This window comes from Mesoplodon densirostris, chromosome 6, assembly GCF_025265405.1.
Source record: "Mesoplodon densirostris isolate mMesDen1 chromosome 6, mMesDen1 primary haplotype, whole genome shotgun sequence".
Lineage (NCBI taxonomy): Eukaryota > Metazoa > Chordata > Mammalia > Artiodactyla > Ziphiidae > Mesoplodon > Mesoplodon densirostris.
The window spans coordinates 24,930,147-24,955,835 of record NC_082666.1 but is presented as its reverse complement, the minus strand read 5'-3'; the positions used below and the strand labels follow the sequence as shown (position 1 = coordinate 24,955,835).

The following is a 25,689-nucleotide window of genomic DNA, read 5'->3' as shown; positions in this document are numbered from 1 at the left end:
TATTGTGTGCCAAGCACTATACCAAGCACTTTGTGTACTTCTTATTCTTTACAGCAACTCTGTAGGGGTGTCCCCTTTTTTGTAGCTGAGGAAGCCGAGGTTCAGAAAGGTGAGATCACTTGCCCAGGTCATGTGGAAGGAGAGCTGGGACTCAGACCTAGGAGGTCCCATCTGACTCTGGGGCTTAGGCTCATAACTTGCTCCAGCTCTCCACTTGAATTTGGCAGCCCCTGGTAATTCTGTTCAATTCAGCAAACACTTTTGGGTCACCCCCTGGTCCCTGTGGGGTAGCAGGAACCAAGAATGGAGCAGACCTGCCCTCAGGAAGCTCCCAGTTGGTCCAGCAGCTGAGTTTACACTGAGCCATAAGAAGGTAAGATGGAGGTAAGGCCTTTGGAGAAATGGCAGTTGCAAAAAGCAGAGATAAGGAAGGGAGCCATCTTAGGTGGGAGAGGGGACCTCTTAACACATGCAGGTCCTCTGAACCCCAGTCCAGGCCAGAGGACCACAGACCAAGCCTGGATGCAAGTTCCATGAGGACAGCTCCAAGAACAGGCCCCAGCACATTATAGGCACTCAGTATTCACTCTAGAAGTGAAGGCTCTTCCCCTGATCCCAAGCTGCTTCCCTAAAGTCCTATTTGAGGGCCTGGAAAAGCAGGTCACAAGCAGGACTATCCTAGAAAAAAAGGGGGCACCTCGAGGTTTGGAGAATACCTCATAGGGCCATGAGGATCAGAGTGGCCCTACTTCCAGCTCATCTTCCAACTTGCCTCATGACTTTGGGCAAGTCAGCTCACCTTTTGAGTCTCAGCTCAGCTGAAAAAAAATACAGGAGTGAGAGGACATGACCCCTGGGGTGACTTGTTATCTCAAAAGTAACAACATTAAGACTTCTCTCCTAACACTTTCACATACAGAAACTCACCCAAGAATGTTTAAAGAATTTGACAACCAAGAAGCAGCGGCAAGTTGGCAACATAACCCAGACAAGATGCTGCTGAGAAGCTCAAGGCAAGTGGGGATTCTTCCTTATTCTAGATGAGATGTCCACCTTTGCCCTTGGACACACAGTTCTCCCCAATATGGAGCCAAGGGAAAATGAAAAACAGCCTCAAAGGGGCAGGTCAGGTTTGGTGAGACCTGGGGCTTCTGTAATTTAGGGGGCCCTTTTGGAGAAAACACAAAATTAGTTGCAAGATCATGAAGGGGCCATGCCAGGGAGGGACCTGGGGCTCCTGTTTCATTAGCTTTGTGGTGAATCTGCCTCTGCCCAGAGCCCTGGCCTTGTCCCATAATGCCTGACAAAATGCAGGAACAGCCTTTTCTCCCGCCATGGCCAAAGCCATTCTCTTGGACAGACTAGTCCTCCATCCCCTGCACCCCAAACTGCCTTAAGCAAAGCAAAATACAAGGTAAGGAACACACAGATGGCTCTTTAGGTTTCAATGTTGAAAGTAAATAGGTATAAATGTATTCCATAAATATGTACTTTCTTCAGGCTTCTCCTTGTATAACACTTTATTTAAGTGGATTCTTTTGTGGGTTTTAAGTGGGAAGTTGGGGCTGACATTATCCCAGCTGCTATTTTGACTGTGAGAATGGTGTTGCTCTTTAGGAGCGTTTTAGGTGAACTTGGCCGATCCCTTCCCTTCTCAGCCTCAGCTGCCACCACCTCAAAGTGAGGGCTGGAGTGGGTTGCCCTCCCAGGGCCTGGCTCACTGAGGGCTCTGTGAACCCCAGACTGGCCACCCCAAGTCAGGCAGGGAGATTGGCCTTGACGACCACAGGAGTAGCTGGCACCCAGACCAGGCCACAGAGTTGGCCCCCTGTTTGCCCAACATCCGTTATCTTTCGGGTGACAGCATGCCCCAGTTTACTGGGGACAGTTGTGGTTTACACCTGTGGCCCTGGGTTAATTGTTAATCATGTCATGTCTTCAAGAGCAGGACTCTGGGTATAGGCAACTACATCAGTTAACAAGGATTTGGGAACTGAAAGTTGACACACCTGAAGGGATGGTGGAGGTGCTTTGGGCTGTTCAGCCAGAAGAACAGAGTCAGGGCACAGTCTCACTGTCTGTAAATCTCTAAGCAGATATGGTTTGGGGGTCCCCGAGGAAAGAGTTAGGATCCGTGTGGAAAGTCTAAGGGGGCAGGTTTCAGCTTAATCTAAGGAATGGTTTTCTTTCTTTGAAGCTTTTCCCCAACTTTTAAACTTTATTCTGAAGTCATTACAGATTTATAGGAAGTTGCAAAAGTCATGCATGACCCTGGATGGATCAAAAGATTCCTTGCCCTTCCCCCAGGCCCGTGGGTGGGCTTTTACTGGTGCCTAGTTCATGGATGGAGCGGCTCTCTGTGAATCTGGTTTGATGCGGGTCAGGTAGCCCCCTTCCCGCTCCCAGGACGCCAGGTGCCCAGGGCGCCCTCCTAGATGACCCGGCCCCAGCATGGTGTGTCTCTCATACACCCCTCCACCCCCACCCCACCGGGGTCCCTCACTCAGCTCACTGCCCATGGTTCTGACGCCAAGTTCCCTCTTTGTTTTTGGCACCCGAGGATTTCCCGTTTTTTGTTGTTGTTTGTTTGATTGTGGGTTGGTTTTTTGGGTTTTGTTTTTGTTTTTCCAGCTTGATCGCGTGATTTTAAAATTTGCTCATTTTATCAGCATTTCCATGTGTTTGAAGTAGGAAGGGGGATTTCCATGTCAGCTCCTTCTCCCTTTTTGACCAAAACTATATGTCATTTTACATATGGGTTTTTTTTTTTTTTTGCGGTACGCAGGCCTCTCACTGTTGTGGCCTCTCCCGTTGCGGAGCACAGGCTCCGGACGCGCAGGCTCAGCGGCCATGGCTCATGGGCCCAGCTGCTCCGCAGCATGTGGGATCCTCCCGGGCCGGGGCACAAACCTGCGTCCCCTGCCTCGGCAGACGGACTCTCAACCACTGCGCCACCAGGGAAGCCCCATATGGGGGGTTTTGTGGTTGTTCGTTTAAGACCCTAACCCTTCCCTATGTCATTAAAAGTTCTTTGTCAGTGTCAGTATTAGAGGCTGTATATTCCATTATAGGGATCGACTATGATTCATGAAGCCATTTTCCTAATGTTGACCATTTAGATCACTTCCAGGCTTTCACTCAGGTAAAACAACACTGCAGTGATATCTGGCACCTTGATTTATTTTCTCTGGGACACGTTCCTAGAAGTGAGTCGCCTGGCTCAATAGGCGCAGACGTTTGTAGGGGGTCTGGTGCATTCCGCTGAACTGTGGCAGGCGTAGTTGTGGCAAAGAGATCTGGGCAACCATGCCTCTCTGGCCTTGCTTACTCAGAGGCAGTACTAGGGAAAAGGCCATTTGCCTGAAAATTAATCCATAAAACAGCTTGGTAAACAAATTAAAACCAGTAAAGTTCATAATTGTCCAACGTCTACTGTTCAGAAGCCAACAACCACACCTACCCCTCCACGCCTTTCCAGAGAGCAATCAAGAAGGGCTTGAACATGAATCCCCAGCCAATACCCACTAAATGATTTTTCTCTGACATCCTTGTTAATAGGCTGTTTGCTTCCCCATCAGGGCTCTTCAGCGGGCTCATACATGCCAGGTGTAGGGAAAATCAACACTTGCCTGCTGCCCTAACTTTTTACTCAAACTGGGATGAGTTGACAATATAGCAGAGTGGTTATAGTCTTCTTTCAAATGTTCCAAATTTTCCACAGTGAGCTTTTGATACTCTTGTGGACAACAACAAAGGAGTATATAAATACATGATATATATATAGATATATAATACATTAGTTCACTTTGAACCAGTGTGGCCCAAACCAGACAGTGTACTTCCTTGTTTCATTTCCAAAATTCTCTCTCTCAGTCTTTTTTTTTTTTTTTACCATATTGCATAATCAGCCTCATCTTGCCTATACTTAAGTTTTCTACGCTGAGGTTTATAACAATGTGTAGTGTCATTAAGCTTATTTTGTATATTCTTCTTTAAAAAGTGGATCTGTAGAAACTGCTTGGAGCCCAGTTGGTTGGGAGAAGATATTTGCTCTCAGTTTCTGTAGAAAGGTCCTCCGTGTACATATGTTGCCTCCAAAATGTGTGGATAAATCAAGCGTTTAGAACACATTTTCTTTCCTTCGTTTAATCATTCAACAAAGATATATTTCTGTCCAGGCTCACTGACTCATAGAAACCATGTTGTAAGTGTGGACTAATTCCCAAGCTAGCCCAGAGCCAATTTAATCAATATGAGGCTCTAAACTCAGAGCCTCACCACTGCCTAGAACATTACACGGGAAACACAGACTTCGGGAGCCCATCCCGTAGATCCTGCCAAACCACACATTCCTGCCCCACTAAGGAGAGAACATGGCACACAAGGGAGCCTGCCCACCCCCATGCCTGCCTGGGTACCAAGGATCTTTCTGCTGTGTGGGCTGCACAGACATTTGGGCTGAGGAAAGAAGCCGACCTGATTTTTTTGTTGTTATGATTTTATTTATTTTATTTATTTAGTTTTTTTGCGGTATGCGGGCCTCTCACTGTTGTGGCCTCTCCCGTTGCGGAGCACAGGCTCCAGACGCGCAAGCCCAGCGGTCATGGCTCACGGGCCCAGCCGCTCCGCGGCATGTGGGATCTTCCCGGACCGGGTCACGAACCCCTGTCCCCTGCATCGGCAGGTGAACTCTCAACCACTGCGCCACCAGGGAAGCCCTGATTTTATTTTTTAATTGTACTAGTAATACATGAACGCATCTCGATTTTTAAAATTTAAAGTTTATTAGAATACAGTGTACAGCTATGGAAAGTACAGAGTGAGGGTCCCTCTTGACCATTTCCCCAATCCCACACCTCTTCCCAAACATGACCAAACTAACAGAAATTTTATTTTTTTTAATTTTTGATTAATTTATTTAGTTTGGCTGTGTTGGGTCTTCTTGCTCCTAGCAGGCTTTCTCTAGTTGTGGTGAGTGGGGGCTGCTCTTCGTTGCAGTGCGCGGGCTTCTCATTGCGGTGGCTTCTCTTGTTGCAGAGCACGGGTTCTAGGCGCGTGGGCTTCAGTAGTTGTGGCGCGTGGGCTTCAGTAGTTGTGGCACGCGGGCTCAGTAGTTGTGGCTCGTGGGCTCTAGAGCGCAGGCTCAGTAGTTGTGGCTCACGGGCTTAGTTGCTCCGCGGCATGTGGGATCTTCCCGGGCCAGGGCTCGAACTCATGTCCCCTGAACTGACAGGCGGATTCTTATCCACTGCGCCACCAGGGAAGTCCCCAGACATTTAAAATGCACTTGCAAACATGCAGATGCATATATACATGTACACTTTTAATTTTGTTATCTTTTACATAAATGGGATCATCCTATATATATTATTCTGCAACTTGCCCTTTTTCACACGGTGTCTTGAAGAGCTTCCCACGACAGGACATATAGGTCCACTGCATTCTTTTTGTGTGTGTGTGTGTGTGTGTGTGTGTGTGTGTGTGTGTGTGTGTGTGGCAAAATACACATAACATAAAAGTTACCATTTTAACCATTTTTAAGCATATAATTCAGTGGCATTAATTACATTCACAGTGTTGTACAACCATCAGCACTCTTTCCAAAAGTTTTTCATTACCCTAAATATAAACTCTGTAATCATTAAACAGTTACTTCCCATTCCCCTCCCACCAGCTCCTGGTAACCTCTAATCTACTTCCTGTCTCTATGAATTTGCCTACTCTAGATATTTCATATAAGTGGAATCATACAATATTTGTCCTTCTCTGTCTGGCTTATTTAATTTAGCATCATGTCTTCAAGGTTCATCCGTATTATAGCATGTGTCAGAACACTGCATTCATTTCAATCACTGAATATTATTATTTCATTGTATGAATGCAGCATAATTTGTGCAATGAACATATATATATACTTCCCATGTTGAAAATTTTGTCCAACTTTTCTCTATCTCCAGCAATGCTATAGTGAGCTTCTTGGTACACAAATCTTTGTGCACATGTGAAAACATTTTCTAGGATCAATTCCTGCAAGAGGAGCTGCTGCATCAAAGGATTTAAGCGTTTAAAATTTTGATATTATCATATCACCCTCTAAAAATGCAATACTGATGGACACTACCACCTGCAGTGTATGTAAGTGCCTATTCCACACACCCTTATGGACTCTTGGTATTATCCATCAGTTAGCATTCTTCCAGTCTGATGGCCAATATATATATATATATATATAATTTTTTTTTTTTTTTTCTGATTATGCTGCTCACTTCCTTGATTGTTTGGGATGCTGAGGCACCTCTTCATACGTCTATTGGCATTTGTATATCTGGTCCATTTTTAAATTGAATGATTTCTTTTTTCACTATATGTTATGGATAGTAAGCCTGTGTAATTTGTTACTTGTCATGTGGCTTTGTTTACAGTGCCTTACCTCTTGGGAAGAGTTTCTTTTTTTATGTAGTCCAACCTGTCATGACTCCCATTTTGCTATCTGAGTTTTGGGTTCCTCTTACAGAGGTCTCCCCTTCTAAAATTTTTAAAAATAAAATTGTTTTGTATTTTATTCTAGTAGGTTTATTATTTTTTAATGTATAGTGCTTTGATCTATTTAGAATTGTTTGTTTGTTTAGCTTTTATCGTGGAAAACCTCAAGCATACATATGTGTTTTGAAGCAAATCGCAGACATACAATTTCATCTGTAAAACTCTGAGCATATTACCTCTATAAGATAAGTACTCATTTTTTAAAATATATAAGCATAGTATCATCATCACACCTATGAAAATTAACAGTGGTTCCTTAATATTATCAAATATCCAACCAGTAGTCCCATTCCCAATTGTCTTATAAATGTCACACTTTATTTGTTTATTTGAATTAGGAGTGAAAGTTTTCACAATGCTATTGGTTGATGTATTTTTTATGTTGATGGTTAACATGCTCCTCTGTGCTCTGTGTGTCTTCTAAATTGTATCTTTAAGTTAGATCTAGAGGCTTAATCAGATTCAGATTCACATTTTTCACAAGAGTACTTCATAGGTGGGGTTCTGTCTGAATTTGTTTTTGTATACAGAATAAGATAAGAATCTTAGTTTTTTTAAAATACATGATTAATTGCATGCTGTACCAATACCATTTATTGAGTTATATATATAATTATATTAATTATATATATGTATATACATACTTTTCTAAGCTATTCTTTGCTCTTGATCTTTTTGTCTATGCCTAAGCCACATAGTTTTAAACCTTGTACCTTTATAGTTTGTTTTGATATCTAATAAGGCAGCTCATCCTTCATTGATTTTTTTTTTTTTTTTGGCCATGCCACACAGCTTGCAGGGTCTTAGTTCTCCGACCAGGAATCGAACCAGTGCCCTCAGCAGTGAAAGCCTGGCGTCCTAACCACTGGACCGCCAGGGAATTCCCCTTCATTGATCCTTTAAAAGAAATTTTTGGCTTTTCCTGTGCTTATTCTCCCCCATGGTAATTTAACATTTGGTTAATCTGTATGTTAAGACTTTGATTGGGATTGCATCCAATTTATAGACTAATTTGGAGACAAATGGCATCTTTATAGTATTCAATCTTCCTAGCCAGGGATATGGTTTTTCCTCCATGCATTCAGATTATTTTATGTCTTTCAGTACAGTTTTATGCTTTTCTTTATCTAGGCCCTTACAGTTTTTGTTAGGTCTAGTTTTAAATATTTTGCTATTTTTTTTCTACTGTTTTAAGGATGATCTTTATTTCTCCACTCATTTTCCAGTTGGTTATAGCTGGTACTTAGGAAAGCTTTTTATAAGTGCTGAACTCACTTTTTAGAAGTTATAATAATTTTTTTCATGTTGATAATTTTGGATTTCCTGGTTGGCAATCATATCATCTGCATCTGGTTTTGTATTGTTCGGGTTTTTCTTTAGGCTCATGCAGAGTCAAGTAAAACCTGGCTGACCAGGAAATTTCCTGAACTCAGATTACTACTTGATGAAGAGGAAGCTCTGACCAAGAAATTCATTGAGAAAAACACGCAGCTTGCCCTGCAGGCGTAGAGGGAGCAAATTGAGTCTTGTGGGGAGCAAATCGATGTCATGAACAATCTCTCCAACAGGGTCTGGAATATCAGCCAGGAACCCAGTCCTGTACAGCTGCTGCGGGTAATGCTGGGTTTCTGCCCTCACAGCAGCCACCAGCCGCCACATTTCATCTTGGTTAATGTGGCACTGAACACAGTATTCACACACTGAGTAAATACACAGAGAACTGCCTTGTCAGCAGGTAGACTGATTACATTGTTAGGAAGATAATATACATCTTGGACTAATTAAATGACATGAACAGCCACCATTTTTGAGGGCCTCTGTGTTCCAAGCACCTCTGTATCTTAGCTCTAATATTTACTAGAACTCTGCAAATTGGATATTCTCACCCCATTTTACTAATGAGAAATGGAGGCTCAAGGAGATGAAGAGACTCATCCAAGGTTATACAGCTGGTAGGTGGCAGATCTGGGATCAGGTCTGTCTGACTCTAAAGCCACAAGGCATCACTGCCCAGTCCTCTGACGGTACAGTCTTAATGGAAACATCACTCCTGGAAAGGCAGGCACCCTTGCAAAAGCTACTAAGCAGACTTCAAGAGTGGAGTCACAGTTTGCTGAAAGGGGAGAGAAGGATGGGACTCCTTGGCCAGTGGGCTCTGTTGGAGGCTATTATCTTATACTGAAGGAGAATCTAAAAACTAGCCCCTATAATATGCACTACTACACTTAGTGAAAGCATGTTGTTGAGGGTTGCGTTCCTGTCTTCAGGGAACCATGGGAGAAACTCCTCTCTCGTGTCAGTACTCCTGTGCAGTCACCTGTGCACTCGGATTGCTTTTCTACTCATCTAACTCTCCCTCTTTCTTTCTTTGCCATAGCTTCTGGGAAGCTTAGAGGCAAATATGTTTCAAATAGCTGGGATGAGACTTTGTGGCATACAGTTTATGCCTCATCTCTGGCTTCCAGCTTACAGTCTTATCCTGGTTATCTCTTGGCTTCATTTTTCTCACTGTAAAGGAAAATCTTGCAGCATTAGATAACTTTTGTAAGATGCTTTAAAGGTTTGTGGGATGAAGCAAGGTACAACTAAGTAAAGATGGCACTGAGTTGAACCACAGATTAGCATGGGCTCTGGCTGCAAAATAAGACAGACAAATAAATAAATCAGTACAAAACTAGTCAAGCCAGTCCCTGGAGGCTATTTCTACTCTTGTGCCTTTATGTGGCCTTGGTCAATTCAGCCTGTGTCTCATTGTTAAATAACAACCACAACAAAAAAAACCTAACAAAATATTCTGTGTGAGGTGCTCTCCTAGGCACTTTAGACGTTGTACTTTAAGAGAGGCAAGACGCACAGAGGGGCACATTTTTTTTTCTTTTAAAATAGTGGTACATTTTAGGAATATCTAATGCAAAGGGATGCTTCCATGGAGAAGAATGCTATTCTTCCATCATAGATACAGTTTCAGGGCTTTCTCATCTCTCTCTCTCTCTTTTTTTTTTTTTTTTAATTCTCTGGTGCCCAAGCTACTGATTTTCATCATTCATCGTTCCTTCCATTTGTTCACTCATATTTTCATCAAATATACACTGAGCAACCTGATTGCAACAGGCCCTTGCTTCACATTAGGAGCTCATGTGTGGGGAGACATGCTCAGGAAGTTATTCACAACACAGCAGAGCTAAGTGAGCTAGCAAAAGTGTGTCCAAGAAAAGTCCAACTCTGTATGGGGAATCAGGGAAGGCTTCCAGGAGGAGGTGACAGTGGAGCTGGTATGGGAGAATAAGGAGGAGCTCACTGGGTATATACAGAGGGGAAAAGCAGAGAGGACATCCCAGGCAGAAAGGAAGCATGTGCATGTGAGAGCTTGGCAGGCTGGAGAACTGCCAGGGTTCAGCCTGACTGGAGGCGGGGCAAGGGTACAAGGGAGGGGGGCGTGTTGGGAGATGTAGGGATGCCAGGGTTACTTGATGAAGGGTCTTATATGCCTGGTTATGAAGTTTAGACTTTGTCCTGTAAAGAGAACGGGGGCCAGGGGAGTGTTTTGCAGCGAGGAATGACACGGTCAGATTAATGCTTTAGAAAGGTCACTTTAGTGACAGGCTGGAGGATGGACTGGACAGACAGGAATGGAGCCTGGAAGGAAAGCTGGGAGGAGACCACAGTATCCAGGAGAAAGATGATGGTGGGCTGGACCAGTGAAGGGGCAGTGGGGATGGGGAGAAGCAGGCGAGTTTGATAGGTGTGACAGGATTGGTGATTGGGGGAATCCAAGATGACAGCTGGTTTCTGGCTTGAGAGGTGGGTGGTTATGTGGCTGTTCCCTGAGTCTGCAAAGGCAAGAAGTAGATGTGCTCAGTTTCATTCATTCATTTATTGCATCGTGAACATTTATCGAGAACCTCCTATGTGTCAGGCCCTGTGCTAGATGCTGGAGTTTGGGGTCACCAGGTGGTCGCATTTGTCCCTCATCCCCTTCCCCAGTCCCACCCCGCCCATCTGCCCTCTGGGCCACCCCGGAGCTGCTCCCTGCCCTCCCTGCTAGTGCTCTGGCTCCCTGGCCAGCCCTCTGAGTGTGACCTTAGCCTTCTTTCTCCACAAATTACCTTCTTCCCACCCGAATGAGGATGGGCTCTAGACCTGCAGCTTCCTAGGTAGACAGGGCTTGGAGACCATCCCTCAGCCCCTCCAAGGCCCAGCATCCTTCCTGCCAAGCGCTGGGCCACCTTCCCTCCCTCCTGAGGCATCCACCCCACCTCCCATCTTGGGCAGCACCACCCACCAGCCAGGGCCTGCTCTCCTAAGGCAATGTGCTGTCTTCTAAATCCTTGCCCAGGACAACCCTCCAGAAAGTGCAGACAGGGATCTTAGGTGCAAACAAGAGAATCCACTCTAACTGTTTTAAGCAAGAAAGGAGTTTATGAAAGAGTACTAGGCAGCACATCTGATCTCCAGGAAGGCCAGAAAGTCGTGATGAAGACCAGGCCACAGGAGTGAAGTCAAGGCCATGGCACAGACTTGCTCCAGTGTAGACCCACCCTTCTCCGCTGGACAAGATGTCACAGCTCACACCACTGACCTAGAGCACGCCCCCTGGAACCTCCACCACTGCTGTCCCTGACAGCTACACGCCACTGTCACCAGCCCACCCTCACTTCCACATCCAAGTCTTGGAGTGGAGACTCCTTGTCACATGCCTACACCAGGGGCTGGGACAGTTTTCTTCCTTCTACTTAGCAAAGCCACACTTAACACAGGAAGGATATTTAAAAGGTGTTGTCCGGGCAGAAAACAGGACAGGCCCCAACTGTGGTGGGCACACCCCCTTGGTCAGCATTCCAGCTGAGCTTCCAGAGTCTTTGGCTTCCCCTTTGGGATATGGTTTCCTGTTCCCCCCCTTTGGACATGCCCCAGGAGCGCCTTTCCCAGGAAAACTGGCCCCTCGCTCTTTTCGTCCCCTGTACCTCAGGCTGACCTCTGTCACAGTGTCTGTAAAGCTTTGGGGTCCCTTTCAAGGTGGTGAGCAACTTCAGGGCAGGGGCAGTCAGCTTGCCTCCTTCCTCGAGGCGGGGTGGTGGAGGGGGGGACTGCCATGGCTGCGGTCCAAGGGGCTCTGCTCCCAGGGGCAGGGCCTGGGCTGGCAGCAGGTGCCATGGCCAGGTGGGGCCAGTGCTCGCTGGCTGGGTTTACTCCTGGGCACAGTGGTGGAGGCTGGGACGCGGCTCCAAGCCAACCTGAGCCCCATGTGCCCTCGCGTGTACACGGCCGCTGAGCAGCAGATGCAGCAGCAGATGAGCCTGGGGGAGTCGTGCCACCCCATGCCCCACTCCTTTGAGCCCGTCAAGAGTTTCTTTAAGGGCTTTGTGGAAGCCACGCAGAGCCCGCTACAGACGCCACTGGACATCCGCCTTAAGGCGAGTAAGTCACCATGTGACCAACCTTGAGTCCTTTACTCCCCTAGTGCCCTGTGATTAGAGATGGCTGTGAAGACTGCCACCCTGAATCATGTGTTTCCTGCACAGAGGCCCTAGGCTGGGTGGTCAGGGTCTCCTGGGCCTGGGCCAACCCTCCCTTCCAACCTCACCTCCTACCCGTTCGGAGACCAGGTCCTGCTTCTCGCAGCTGCACTGCTCTGCCCCTGCCCCTCAGTTGCTCCCGAGGTTCTGCCACACCTCAGCTTTGCCTGTGCTGGGCTCCCAGCTGGAAGGGCCAACTCCCCCTCCTCTTCCTCTGCCTGGTCAGGACCCACAGCTGTGCTCACCTGAGAAGCCTTTCCAAGAAACCCCAGGCTCGCTCGCTCTCCCGGCCGTCTCCCCCCTCTGCCCTGGGCCTGCTCCATCTTGTGCCTGGGGGTGTTTGTCATCTGGATACATGGACCCCTCCCTTCCTCTCTTAAATGCCTGGAAGGCAAGAACCACTTTGGGTCCAGCTCTGAGGTCACTGCAGGGCCTGACACAAAGCAGGTGTTCAGAAATATCCATTCATTCATCTCTGCTATTAGAATTCATTCAGACCATTTACTGAGCCCCTGTTATGTGCCGGGCACAGTGGGGTACAAAACAAAGCTCCTGCCTTTGTGGTGCTCAGTCTTTTAAGGGGAAGATGGACAACAAATGAACATATATCAGCGATAAGAAGTACTTTGAGGGACTTCCCTGGTGGCACAGTGGTTAAGAATCCGCCTGCCAATGCAGGGGACCATGGGTTCAATCCCTGGTCCAGGAAGATCCCACATGCCACGGAGCAACTAAGCCCGTGTGCCACAACTACTGAGCCTGCACTCTAGAGCCCGCGAGCCACAACTCCTGAGACCGCCTGCCACAACTACTGAAGTCTGCGTGCCTACAGCCCGTGCTCCACAGCAAGAGAAGCCACCGCACTGAGAAGCCCGTGCACCGCAACGACACTCACCGCAACTAGAGAAAAGCCCGTGCACAGCAATGAAGACCCAACGCAGCCAAATAAATAAATTTATTTTTTTTTTAAAAAGTGCTTTGAAAAAAAATAATAAAGCTGAGTAAGGAGAATGACCAGGAGGAAGAGCTGTTTTCTATGGGAAGTGGGAAAGGCCTCTTTGAGAAGGGGATGTGTGAGCTGACCTGAAGGATGGGCTGGAGATCATTGTGGTCACATGCATGGACACTGGAGCCAGAGCCAGACTGCCTGGGTTCCTATCCCAGGTCCACCACTTCCTAACCCTGCCATCTTGAGCAGGGCACCTAACTTTTCTGTGCCTCTGTTTGCATATCCATAAAATGGAGATGATAATATATTCCTGTCTCAGAGAGTTTTTGTAAGGATTAAATGAGTTCTTACGTGTAAAGCGCTCAGAATGGCGCTCAGGCATAATAAGCACCATGTGAGCGTTAGCTATTGTTGCTGCTGCTGTTATATCTGGGGGAAATGTCTTCTAGGCAGAGGGAAAAGCAAGTGCAAAGGTCCCGAGGCACAAGGTAAGGGTAAGTTTGGCATGTTTGAAGGAACAGCAAAGGGCAGGTGGGGGGAGTCAACAGGAGTAGATGTGGGCACAGGAAGGGAAGAAGAGAGAAAGAGATACCAAGGAGACTCCACAGATTTTGACCAGAACAACTAGAAGGAAGTTGTCATATTCCGAGATGGAAAAGAGCATTTAGACTTGGAGGGAATGGCCCTTTTGGCTCTCTGAGCAGCACCATGGTGGTTTGCAAGAGCAAATGCCTGACGAAAGGCAGTTAAAAGGGAGCCAAGAAGAAAATGGTTGATCTGTTTTCTAAGGAAGGTTGGTACGATGTGAAAGCACCAACTACATTCCATATAAGAAATATTGGAAAAACCCTAGTCATGAGAACTCCAGGAACCAAAATTGCATTTGATGGCCTCAAGGGTTAACTTTTGGAAGTGAGCCTTGCTGACCTGCAGAATGATGAAGCTGCATTTAGAGAATTAAAGCTAATTCCTGAAGATGTTCAGGGCAAGAACTGCCTAACTTTCGTGGCATGGATCTTATCCATGACAAAATCTGCTCCATGGTCAAAACATGGCAGACCATGATTGAAGCTCATGTTGATGTCAAGGTTACCAGTGGTTATTTGCTTCATGTGTTCTGTGTTGGTTTTGCTAAAAAATGCAACAATCAGCGTTACTCCGTATGGTAGACATCTTCATTATCCCCCATTTTACGGATGAGGAAGCTGAGGGTCAGAGAGGTTAACTGACTTGCCTAGGTCACACAGCTAGGGGTAGAGGCAGAATTCAAACAGACTCTGGTCCCAAGGTTTGTGTTCTGATCCCCTGGAGTCTGCTTCCTCCCAGGCCATCACCCCTCATCCACCACCAGATAAGGCCATCATTCTTACTATCACAGGTAATACTGAGAGGTACTGACTCCCAGGAAGGCCACAGGGAGATGGGGGTCTTGCAGCACCACTGCCCTTCCAGTGTCCCGCCTCACCTCCCCACCTGTGAATTCCACAGACACTGCAGGCTCAACAGGCTGAAATGGAATCCGGCATCTTCCATGCCTCAACCCCCAATCCTCTGCTTCTTGACTCCAATCTACTCTTCATTCTCCACTCGCATTAGAGTTAAGCCTTGGTACTTGTACCACTGCAGTATATCGTGAACCCAGCCCCTTTTCCGTCCCTGCTGCCCCGGGTCAGGCCTGAGCCTACCAACAGGGCCTCTGCCTCCACACTCACCCTGCCCCATCCACTCCCCACCAGAGAGAGCTCTGGAGATTCTTCTGCTCATGTCTGCGCTCCTTCAAACACCTTCCATGGCTCCTCACTTTTTACACAATGCTCCTAGCACCTGTCCTTAATGTCTTTGCTCCTGCTGTATCCTGGGGAAAGCCTCCCATCCTTTTTCTCGGTGTCCAAATCTTCCCCATCCTTGAAGGGCCAGCTGAGGTGCTTCCTCCTCCATGAAGCCTTCGCTGACCCCTTCAGGCCCTGGAGCCCTTTCACGTCTCCTCTTCGATCTAGAGCACTCTGTGCCTTGAGCGATATAGCTCAAGCAAGCCCATTTCTCACCTCATTTTCCTGACTGAGCTGTTGGAGACAGGGACCATGACTTGGGTTTCCCCTGAACTCCCTCTTACCTGGATGAGACCTGAACGCAACCTTCCTAAGGGTTCAGCTTTGATTTCTTGTTTTCGATCTTTATCCTAGAATTTGCGTGTCTGCCATGAAATTGCCCCCTTCCTTGACTGCTGAGTACATGGTTGACTCTCAGGATGGTCCTGGAGGCTGCTGTCGCCTCCCCATGTCCAGGCCTCCCTCACACTGGCCTGTCATTGCTCAGTTTGCTTCGGATCCTGGAAAGTGTGTTTCTGTATAGATCTGAGCCTTGTCCTGAAGTTTTCCTGTTACTGTGAATTTGCATTTCCTACTTAAATTTGCATACAATTCTTGGGGAGAGATTATGCTAATCTCCAGTTCTATCATATTTTTAGTATGTTTTGTAATTTGTGCTGCTTGCATGAACACCAGGCACTCATTTCTCACAATTCATTACAGACGTGAACTACCAGCACTCGGGCTCCTCTGGCGCCCAGCCGGGTTCCCTGTTGAAAACAAGCCCCTCACCAGAGCGATCACTCTTGTTAAAATGTAAGACCCCATGAGCGGGGAGAGGGTGAAGAGGGCGTGGGGTGTACTGGTGGGAGGGAGGGTCACTGAAGTAGAGGCCCCCCTTTTCCCCTAAGAAACCCAACTTCAGTTTTCTTAAGCCTTATTATCAGTTTTTTAAAAACCACAGAAATAATACACGTTCACTGTAGAAAAATTAGAAAACAAAAGATTTTTAAAAGAAAATCACTCATAAATCACTGAAGAGCTTCGGAAATTTTTCTGCTCACATACCCAAGCAGACACGTAGTAGTAGATAACTACTATTATTTGCCTTTTAACTTTCTTTGGCATATCCATATACATACTGTGATCAATATTTAATATATATATTTTTTACAAACATGGTGTCATACTCTACATCCTGTTTTGTAATCTGTGTTTTCATTTACTGATATATTATGAACATCTTTGTTCCCTTAAACAATTATACAGGTAATGCATGCTTGTAGAGAATTAGAAATTACATATACTAAAAGAAATCAATTGCCTGCCCCAGAGTTAAATGATGTTAATTTTTGTTATATATTCTTTCAGACATTTAAAAAATATATGTCTACAGATTTTTAAAAATGGGATCATATTATAGATATTCTTTTGTAATTTTATTTATTTATTTATTTATTTATCTATCCATCCATCCATCCATTCATCCATCCATCCATCCACCCACCACGAGGCTTGCAGGATCTTAATTCCCCAATCAGGGATCGAACCCCGCCCCCAGCAGTGGAAGTGCAGAGTCCTAACCACTGGACCGCCAGGGAATTGCCTTCTTTAGTAATTTTTAAAATTTAATAGTATAGATTGAACAATTTTCTATTTTAATAAACACAGATATTATGGTTATTTTTAAAGGATACATGGTATTCCATTGAATATGCCATGTTTAAATCAATCTCATATATTGTTGGACATTTAGGCTGCTTTACATTTTCATTTCTATAAACAGTGCTGCAGTAAACATCCGTTCTTTTTTTTTTTTTTTTTTTTTTTGCGGTATGTGGGCCTCTCACTGTTGTGGCCTCTCCCGTTGCAGAGCACAGGATCCGGACGCGCAGGCTCAGCAGCCATGGCTCATGGGCCCAGCCACTCTGCGGCATGTGGGATCCTCCCAGACTCGGGCACGAACCCGTGTCCCCTGCATCGACAGGCGGACTCTCAACCACTGTGCCACCAGGGAATCCCAAACATCCATTCATGTACCTCTTTGTTGAATTAATGAATAAGTGACTGAATACACCTTAGCTCATTTTTGTCTTTTTTTTAGGAGTAATTTCTCAAAATGGAATTACTAGGCATGCATTTTTTTAAACTAAAGTTTAACAAATATAAAATACATAAAGAAAAGTGCACAAATCAAAGGGCTGTAGGTCAATGATTTTTGAAAAGTAAACACATTGAATAACTTCCTTCAGACCATGAAATGGAAACTTCTAGCTCCCCAGAATCCTTCCTCATGCCAGTTCACTATCCCGAAGAGAAACTACTCTCCTGACTTCTAACAGTAAAGATTACTTTTGCCTGTCTTTGACCTTTATATAATGAGATCACTCAGACTACTCTTTTGTGTCTTGCTTCGACAGAACAACATGACATTTGTGAGATTTACCCATATCATTGTGTGTAGCAGTAGTTTGTTGATTTTCACTGTGGTGTAGTATTCCATTGTATGAATGTAGCACACTTAATATTATTGATGGACATTTTGGATTGTTTAGCTTTTGCCTCTAGTGAATAGTGTTGCTTTGAATATCCCTGTACATGTCTTTTGATGCACCTATGTATGCATTTCTGTTGGGTATTTACCCAGGAGTGGGAGAAAAGGATGCCCAGTATAAACACTTCTATGCAGCATTGTTCTAGATGTCCTAGAGAGTGCCTTGAGGCAAAAAAAAAAAAAAAAAAAAAAAAAAAATGTAAGCTATAAGGATGGGAAAAGGGAAAAAAAGATCATTATTCAAAGCTGACATGATTATTTACAGAAAATCCAAAATAATCTATAAATAAATTAGTTACCAAATGAATTTAGAACAGCTGCTGGATGTAATGTCAGCATACAAAAGTCAATTGTGTTTCTATGTATTGGCAATAAACAATTAGAAAGTGAAATTTTAAAAACATTATTTTCAGTAACACTTTTAAAAAGCTAGGAATAAATCTAACAAAAGATGTACAAAACCTCTGTACAGAAAACTCCAAAATATTACCAAGAAAACTATCGGGCAGTATCTACTAAAGCTAAACATCCACATGCCCTAAGACCTAGACTTTTCTCTAACTTCATGTCTACAGATGTGTATAATGCAACAAGAACTGTTATTGGGAGTTTAAATCACCACCACCTTTCTGGAGGACAGTTTGGCAATATTTACCAAAGGCCTTAAAACCACAATCATCCCCATTGACCGAGCAATTCTTCTTCTAGGAATATATCCTAAATAAATAATCAGATACATAAAGATGTATTCATATTAGTGTTTCCAAAACCTTTTTAAAAAGCGTATTTTTTAAGGCGGGGGGAGGGGATAGGTTATTATAATTCATCTATACATCAAAATCTTAAGGTTGCCATTAAAATGCTCTTATAAGAGAATATTATTTGATGTGGTAAAATGTTCATAAATACATCAATAAATTTAAAAAGCAGATTACCCAAGAGCCTGTATAGTATGACACCAACGTTAAGAAAAAAACTATAAAGGGGCAAGTAAAGAAAAAAATTGGAAACATATACACCCAAGTGTTAACAGTGATAGGATTATTATTATATAATTTAAATTTATTTATTTATTTATTTTGGCTGTGTTGGGTCTTCGTTTCTGTGCGAGGGCTTTTTCTAGTTGCGGCGAGCAGGGGCCACTCTTCATCGCGGTGTGCGGGCCTCTCACTATCGCGGCCTCTCTTGTTACGGAGCTCAGGCTCCAGACGCGCAGGCTCAGTAGTTGTGGCTCACGGGCCTAGTTGCTCCGCGGCATGTGGGATCTTCGCAGACCAGGGCTGGAACCCGTGTCCCCTGCATTGCCAGGCAGACTGTCAACCACTGCGCCACCAGGGAAGCCCCGATAGGATTATTTTTTATTAAAGTTTTAGAAATTGGCAACAAATTCCATGGTACAAAATTTAAGCCGTACAACGGGTGTGCACTAAAATGTTCTCTCCTGCCCGTGCTCCCCAGCCACCGCCCCACTCGTGATTTCAGTGTTCCCTGTATTCTACCCTGAACACTTGCGGAACAGCGGGTACCAGCAGGGTCGGTTTCCGGGGGCGGGGCGGGCGCGGCCCGGTGTCCCCGCCCTCCGCAGACGCGCGCACGCCCACGCTGGAGGCAGACACGCTGCACGCGCGCCTGCGCCTCTCGGCAGACCGCCTGAAGGTGCGTTGCGGCCACCACGGCAGCCTGGGGCTCAAGCCTGCGCTGCATTTCGACGCGCTGTGGCAGGTGCTGGGCCGCGACTGCTTCGACGCCGGCCGCCACTACTGGGAAGTGGACGTGCAGGAGGCGGGCGTCGGCTGGTGGGTGGGCGCGGCCTACGGCTCCCTGCGGCGCCTCTGCCGCCGCCCGCTTGAGCTGCAACCGCTAGTCCTGGTGCCTCGAACTGTATGACCTCGAGGACTGGGCCTTCCACGACGGCCAGCGCAGCCGTCTGCGGCCCCGCGACGACCCCGACCGGCTCGGCGTCTTCCTGGACTACGAGGTCGGTGTCTTCACCTTTTACGACGTGACGGGCGGTTTGACCCACCTGCACACCTTCCGTGCCGTCTTCCAGGAGCTGCTCTACCCGGCCCTGCGGCTCTGGGAAGGGGCCATCAGCATCTCCCGACTGCCCTAGGGGCCGACACCTGAGTGGCCCCCCTAGGCTCTCCGTGGCTCTGGTCTCACCGGATCCGGACGTGGCTGGTCTACTGCCGCCTCTGTAAGCATTCCCATCCTCTCCCCTACCAGTCATGCCCTGTGCTTTTAACAGTTCCTCTCCTAGGTAGGCTAGTTTCAAACGAGCCCTAAACACAGGTCCTCTGCTGCTGCTCTCTCATCCGAACTCCCCACCGCCACCAGGGCCCTTATACTACACTGCTTTTAGTCCAGGTTCCTGAAAGGACACACCCACAGGTGAGCCCTAAGCCTCCTCACCATGTCAGAATACATGATCCTCAGCCTCAGAACATTCTCCCTCATACAGCACTCAGAACCGCCTGGCACATAGTAGGCGCACAGTAAATGTGTGAATGAAAAAGAGTCGCTAAGACTCTTCTGTCTCTTAATGTCCCTTGGATCTGCTTCCTCCTCTCCACTCTCCAGCTTGTCCATGTCACTCCCTTAAGAGCCGCTGCAAGAGCTTCTTAACACCTCCTGGCCTGAACCCTTTCCCGTGCTCATCCTCCACCCTACAGCTAGAGTGATCTGCGTGAAACCTCACTTAACCTCTTAGAACTATCAGAAGGTTCCCAAGGACTATGGGGGGGGCACTTTACCTTAGCAGTCAAGGCTTTCCTAGTCTGCCGCCAACTACACATCCTCATCTAGCTCCTACTGCTCTTTTCAGAGACCCTCCAATCAGAACTGTGTGTCGCATAGTTCCACCTCTGTACCCTTGCCATTTCCCATATAAACGCATTTATACAGGAAAGCCCCTTCTTCTTTTTGCCTGTCTGTTTTCCCCAGGCTTAACTGCCCCCAGGAAGTCTCCCCAAGCTACAAGAATCTCTCTGTATCACATCCACAGTCTGGGACCTGTCTTTCCAATTAGATTGGAAGATTCCTAAGGGCAGCCATGTCCTACACCTTACCCACCCTGAAAAGTTCAGAAAGTCCCTTCCCTCCAAGGCAGCGAGTGAATGACCACTAGCTGGCTGCTATTGAATCGGAACAGCTGAGCTGGGAGGGTCTCACACACAGATCACTCAGCCTGACCCCATTGTACATTTGGGGAGAATAAGGTCCTGAAAGAAAGTTGCCTAAAGTCACCCACGGTGATTAAGGGCTCGGCCACCTCCCAGCCCTTAGGCATGTGTCTCACTTGCCCCCTGGCCCAGCCCTTCAGGCCCAGCTTTCAACCTAGAAGATTTTACTGCTTTTTCATTTCTTAGGGGATGTTGGGAAGAAATCAGCAGGTGACTGTTACTAAGCAACCACAGGCAGTTTTCCCAACCGTGTTGGAATCAAAAGGAGAGGAACTAACTGTGAGTGGGGTTTGGGCAGCTCAGGCATCCCTGTGCTCCTCAGATCCAAAATGTTGCCAGGGAAACCCAGAGAGCCCCTGCTTTCCAGAAGGTAATGATGGAAATAGAGAAGGCCAAATCAGCAGGGCCTCCCAGGGAGATCATCCCCTCTAGTAGGGAGGGAAAGGCCTCTTTCCAGGGTCTGTGCCTCAGTTCTGAAGGTTCAGCATCCTGTCTGTCAAATTCCTTATATGGTTTTGAAGTGGTACTATGTAAAAGTATCTTCTTAGGTGCTTGGCAGGATGGCAGTGGTAGGGTGAGGAAAACGCAAAGCAATCTCCCTCAGGGTTTAAACAGACTCTCAGTGCATTAATTGGTTTGAACCATATAAAACTGCCAATTTCCAATAGTTTTTTTTTAACCTAAAAACAGTACTTTCATATGGGGCAATGTAAAGTAAGTAGAATACAAGGCAGAAGGAGCCTCAAAACTGGCTTTAGTCCTAACCAACTCATTTAAAACTCTAGCTTGGATAGATGTCTTCAGCACTATGCTCCAGGAATGCTGAGAAGAGGGAAATTAATTCTACTGGGGATGGCCCAGAGCTGAATTCTGACAGGCAGAGGGCATTCCTGACAGAGGAAGATGCATGCACTTGACCCCATATCTCTGTTCATCCTTGCAAACCAATATTTATTCCCAGACCCATGGCCGCAGGGTCCAAGTAAAAATAACTTGCTGTTTTGTCAGGCACTGTTCTAATGCTTTACAGCTATTAACTCATTTGATGCTTACATCACCCCTAGGAAGTATAAAGTTATCCCAGTTGTACACATGGCAAAATTGAGACACAGAATGAGTAACTTGCCCAAGGTCACCAGCTAATGGTGGAACTGGGGTCTGTACTCATCCACCGTGTTCAGGTGAACGCAGCCAGTCTCTAGCCAGTGCCTACTCGCTCTGGCCCCTCTCTTTTTTCTTTTTTTTTTTTAACATCTTTATTGGAGTATAATTGCTTTACAATGGTGTGTTAGTTTCTGCTTTATAACAAAGTGAGTCAGTTATACATATGTTCCCATATCTCTTCCCTCTTGCGTCTCCCTCCCACCCTTCCTATCCCACCCCTCTAGGTGGTCAAACCACCGAGCTGATCTCCCTGTGCTATGCTGCTGCTTCCCACTAGCTATCTATTTTACGTCTGGTAGTGTATATATGTCCATGCCACTCTCTCACTTTGTCACAGCTTACCCTTCCCCCTCCCCATATCCTCAAGTCCATTCTCTAGTAGGTCTGTGTCTTTATTTCCATCTTACCCCTAAGTTCTTCATGACCTTTTTTTTTTCTTCTTAGATTCCATATATATGTTAGCATACGGTATTTGTTTTTCTCTTTCTGACTTAATTCACTCTGTATGACAGACTCTAGGTCCATCCACCTCACTACAAATAACTCAATTTCATTTCTTTTTATGGCTGAGTAATATTCCATTGTATATATGTGCCACATCTTTATCCGTTGTTGGTTGATGGACACGTACGTTGCTTCCATGTCCTGGCTATTGTAAATAGAGCTGCAATGAACATTTTGGTACATGACTCTTTTTGAATTATGGTTTTCTCAGGGTAGTGCCCACTAGTGAGATTGCTGGGTCATATGGTAGTTCTATTTTTAGTTTTTTAAGGAACCTCCATACTGTTCTCCATAGTGGCTGTATCAATTTGCATTCCCACCGACAGTGCAAGAGTGTTCCCTTTTCTCCACACCCTCTCCAGCATTTATTGTTTCTAGATTTTTTGATGATGGCCATTCTGACCGGTGTGAGAGGATATCTCATTGTAGTTTTGATTTGCATTTCTCTAATGATTAATGATGTTGAGCATTCTTTCATGTGTTTGTTGGCAATCTCTATATCTTCTTTGGAGATGGCCCCTCTCTTCTTAGGCCTGTGATGCTTTGCTTTTGCCCGGTTACTCTGTGGGACTTAAGTCTACCTTTGGATTACCTTCCATGGGCTCTGAGATGAGGTCTTACACCCAGAGGGAGATTTGAGAGTTTGGGATTCATGTAGCAGAGTCAGAGCTGGACTATAAAGGACAAAAACTGCAGTTTTGGTCCACAATCGTGACCTCAAGCTAGTCACTGTACTCCTTGGGGCGTCATCTGTAAAATGGGGTTAATGACCCTACCTGCAAGTGCTGTGAGGCTCAAATGAGCCCAGAGGATATGAACTTGCCTGAAAAACTGTACAGTACTGTACCATGCCAGGACCTATCAGCATCCCCAGTGGAGTTCCTGTTGTGCCTGACACGGTGCTGAGACAGCCGATACTCCTAGCTGCCATCTGGTAGTATCAGGAGCCTCCGTGAATATTCAGCACAGGACTGAGCTTCCTTGGGGTCCATGTCTGTAACGGTACTGATCACTTATTCTCTTTCAGACTTGAATCTATAGAAATTTCCTTATCGATAAGAGCAAATTGCTTGCAGATGTGGTTTTAATAAAATATGAGTACCGTCCCTTTTAACCGTGTTCTTCACTGGGAGTTTGTGTTGCTTCAAGCACATGGCACCCAGGCCTGGACGGGGCCTTGCTCATTTCCCAGCCCCTCCACAACTTTCTTGCTCTAGTCAGCTGGTCCTTGATGGAATATCTCTAGTAATGGGGGGAGTTCACTATTTCTGAAGGTAATTCACGTTAGAACTTCTTGCTTATGTGGCAACAAATTCTGCCTCCCAGCTTTTCCTATCCAAGATAATATTATGTAACTTTGGGCAACTTTTGATCAACATTGAAGCCATCTGTGGTCACTTACTAATTTTTAGAGATTTCAGGGACCCTTTCTTGTCTACTGCATGGTATCTTCTGTTTCTGCAGTTCCTCTCTGCCAGGGAGAAGGGGACAGTGATGATAGCCTGGTGGAGACACAGCCTAGCAGAGGGCACACAGAGGTGGCCCAGTGCAGCCAGGGCATGGTGGGCAGGAGTCCATACCATGAGGAGGGGACAGGCTGCCCAAGAAGCCAAGCTGCATACGAGGTGGGAGGGTAAGCATAAGAGGGGTGCGGCCCAAGGTTGAGTCCACCGTGCCCTCTTCTGAAGCCTTCCATGGCTTCCCATTGCCAATTGAACACAGTCCAAAGTCAGCAGGCTTTTAAGCCCTTGCTTCCTTCCTGACAACCTTCCAAATCCCTTCCTTCCTCTCCATGTGGCCATTCCCTGCCCAACTTTCACCTGGACATACAGGGTACTTCCCATTCCCCAGATCCCACAATTCCTCCCTCAGTCACTTCTCAACATGCACGGTTGAACTAAAGTGCCACCTCCTCCAGGAGAGCTTCCCTGGCCAACACCTCTCCCATCCCCACTCCCATCGCTCTCATGACTCTTGGAAAACATTTCAGCAATTCACACATGCAGGGGGCACTATTTGTGGACGTAACTGCACCCAATAGGCTGTGAATTCTCCAACAGGGACCGTCTGTTGCCTCACTGTGGGCCCAGCACTGGACCTCCTTCCTGGCAGGTGCTCAGGGACGTACAAATAGGCCAGAGCTGTGCCCAGAGAGCCATCCTCCTGCCCTCAGGGCCTGGCACAGCATGAGGTGGCCAGCTGCTCCTGGCTGCAGGCAGCCCCATACTTTACCTACACACGGCATTCACAGGCTGTGATTTTCTCTATGTGCCCTGATGGGAAGCGGGTTCTAGACGACGGCCCTTCTTCACAGTTCTCTCCAACACATTACCCGATCCTCTACCCAAAAGGCAGAGTTAGGCCCTGTGCCCTCAGTGGCTCTTCCAGGTGTGAGCCTCACTGGCTTCTGCCCTCTGGGGGAATCCAGCTGAGGTCTACAGAGCAGCCTGGGCCCTTCTCACATTCCAGTCTGACAGGACCTGGAAGCAACTGATGGGTTCCCTGCTAGAAACCGCCTGCCTGCTCTCAGCCAGAGCCCCAGCTAGGCTCTTCCCTCCTTTCCGTTCAGACCCACCTCCTCTTCCCAGGCCCTGGAACACATCCGTCTACTACCATACTAAGTCTCTTCTTGTTAGGAGGTCTCAGGTATTTAATGTCATCTCTGCTCTTGTAGAAAAAAAAAGGCTATGGAATCAAATTTTGATTGTCTGCTCATGACTGTTTATAGGGAGAAGTGAAAGGGAGTGAACAGCAGCCAGAAGTGGATGCCGTCACACTCCAGCTCCTAGCACGTCAATTTTATGGATTCTCGTGAGTACGACCCGGATTCCCACCACACCCCACCCACACATACAAATGCGAGTCTCCTTCCAGAAACCGTTTGGGGATCCCCAGGAGAGGGAGGCCCTATCCTCACAAGTAAAGAAACTTCAGAGGGCAATTTACGCATTCGAAAAGAGACTCCAAGATACACTTTGAATCAAGAGGAATTAAAGTAACCAGGTCAAATAAATACGAAGAAAGATTAAGAATTTGAAAGTATATTTGAAAATAATCATTAATCTCAGTATTGGTTCAAAAGAACAAAGAGGACTATGATATGGAATCTCTGTGAAGGGTTCATGCTGCAGTTCAAGGAGGTCCAACCGTGAGGAACTTTTGTTAGCTGGGTTAGTAATTTCACAACAGATCATGGAAGGGCTGATTTCAGCATCACCAGCATACTTACAAGTCACCACAAGCTGCAAATACACCAAGCCCCACACTCCCCAGCTCCCTCACGTGCCTCACTGCACGTGTCACCTTCTGACGTACTGTGGTTTACTTTACTGTGCTCCTGGTTTATGGAGCATCTGTCCCCATCTGAACAGAAGTCCCATAAGGAAGGGATTCACTGCTGTATCCTCAGGCCCCAAAGCAGGGCCTGGCACATAGTAGGCCCTCCATATTTGTTTAAAGAAGGAATAAA

At 46.4% G+C, this 25,689-nt stretch overlaps 1 protein-coding gene and 1 pseudogene across 1 annotated transcript in view; both read left to right on the top strand.

The window, feature by feature from the left end:
• Nucleotides 1-25,689, top strand: part of TRIM14 (tripartite motif containing 14) — a 29,003-nt gene that overhangs the window by 2,165 nt on the left and 1,149 nt on the right. Inside the window, 8 exon segments of the mRNA XM_060101322.1 lie at nt 920-987; nt 989-1,013; nt 7,924-8,153; nt 11,783-11,961; nt 15,540-15,632; nt 18,956-19,193; nt 19,195-19,567; nt 24,949-25,031. Coding sequence (XP_059957305.1) covers nt 920-987; nt 989-1,013; nt 7,924-8,153; nt 11,783-11,961; nt 15,540-15,632; nt 18,956-19,193; nt 19,195-19,483 — 1,122 coding nt within the window. The 3' untranslated portion in view covers nt 19,484-19,567; nt 24,949-25,031.
• LOC132492318 (small ribosomal subunit protein eS1-like) lies at nt 13,717-14,177 on the top strand (annotated as a pseudogene).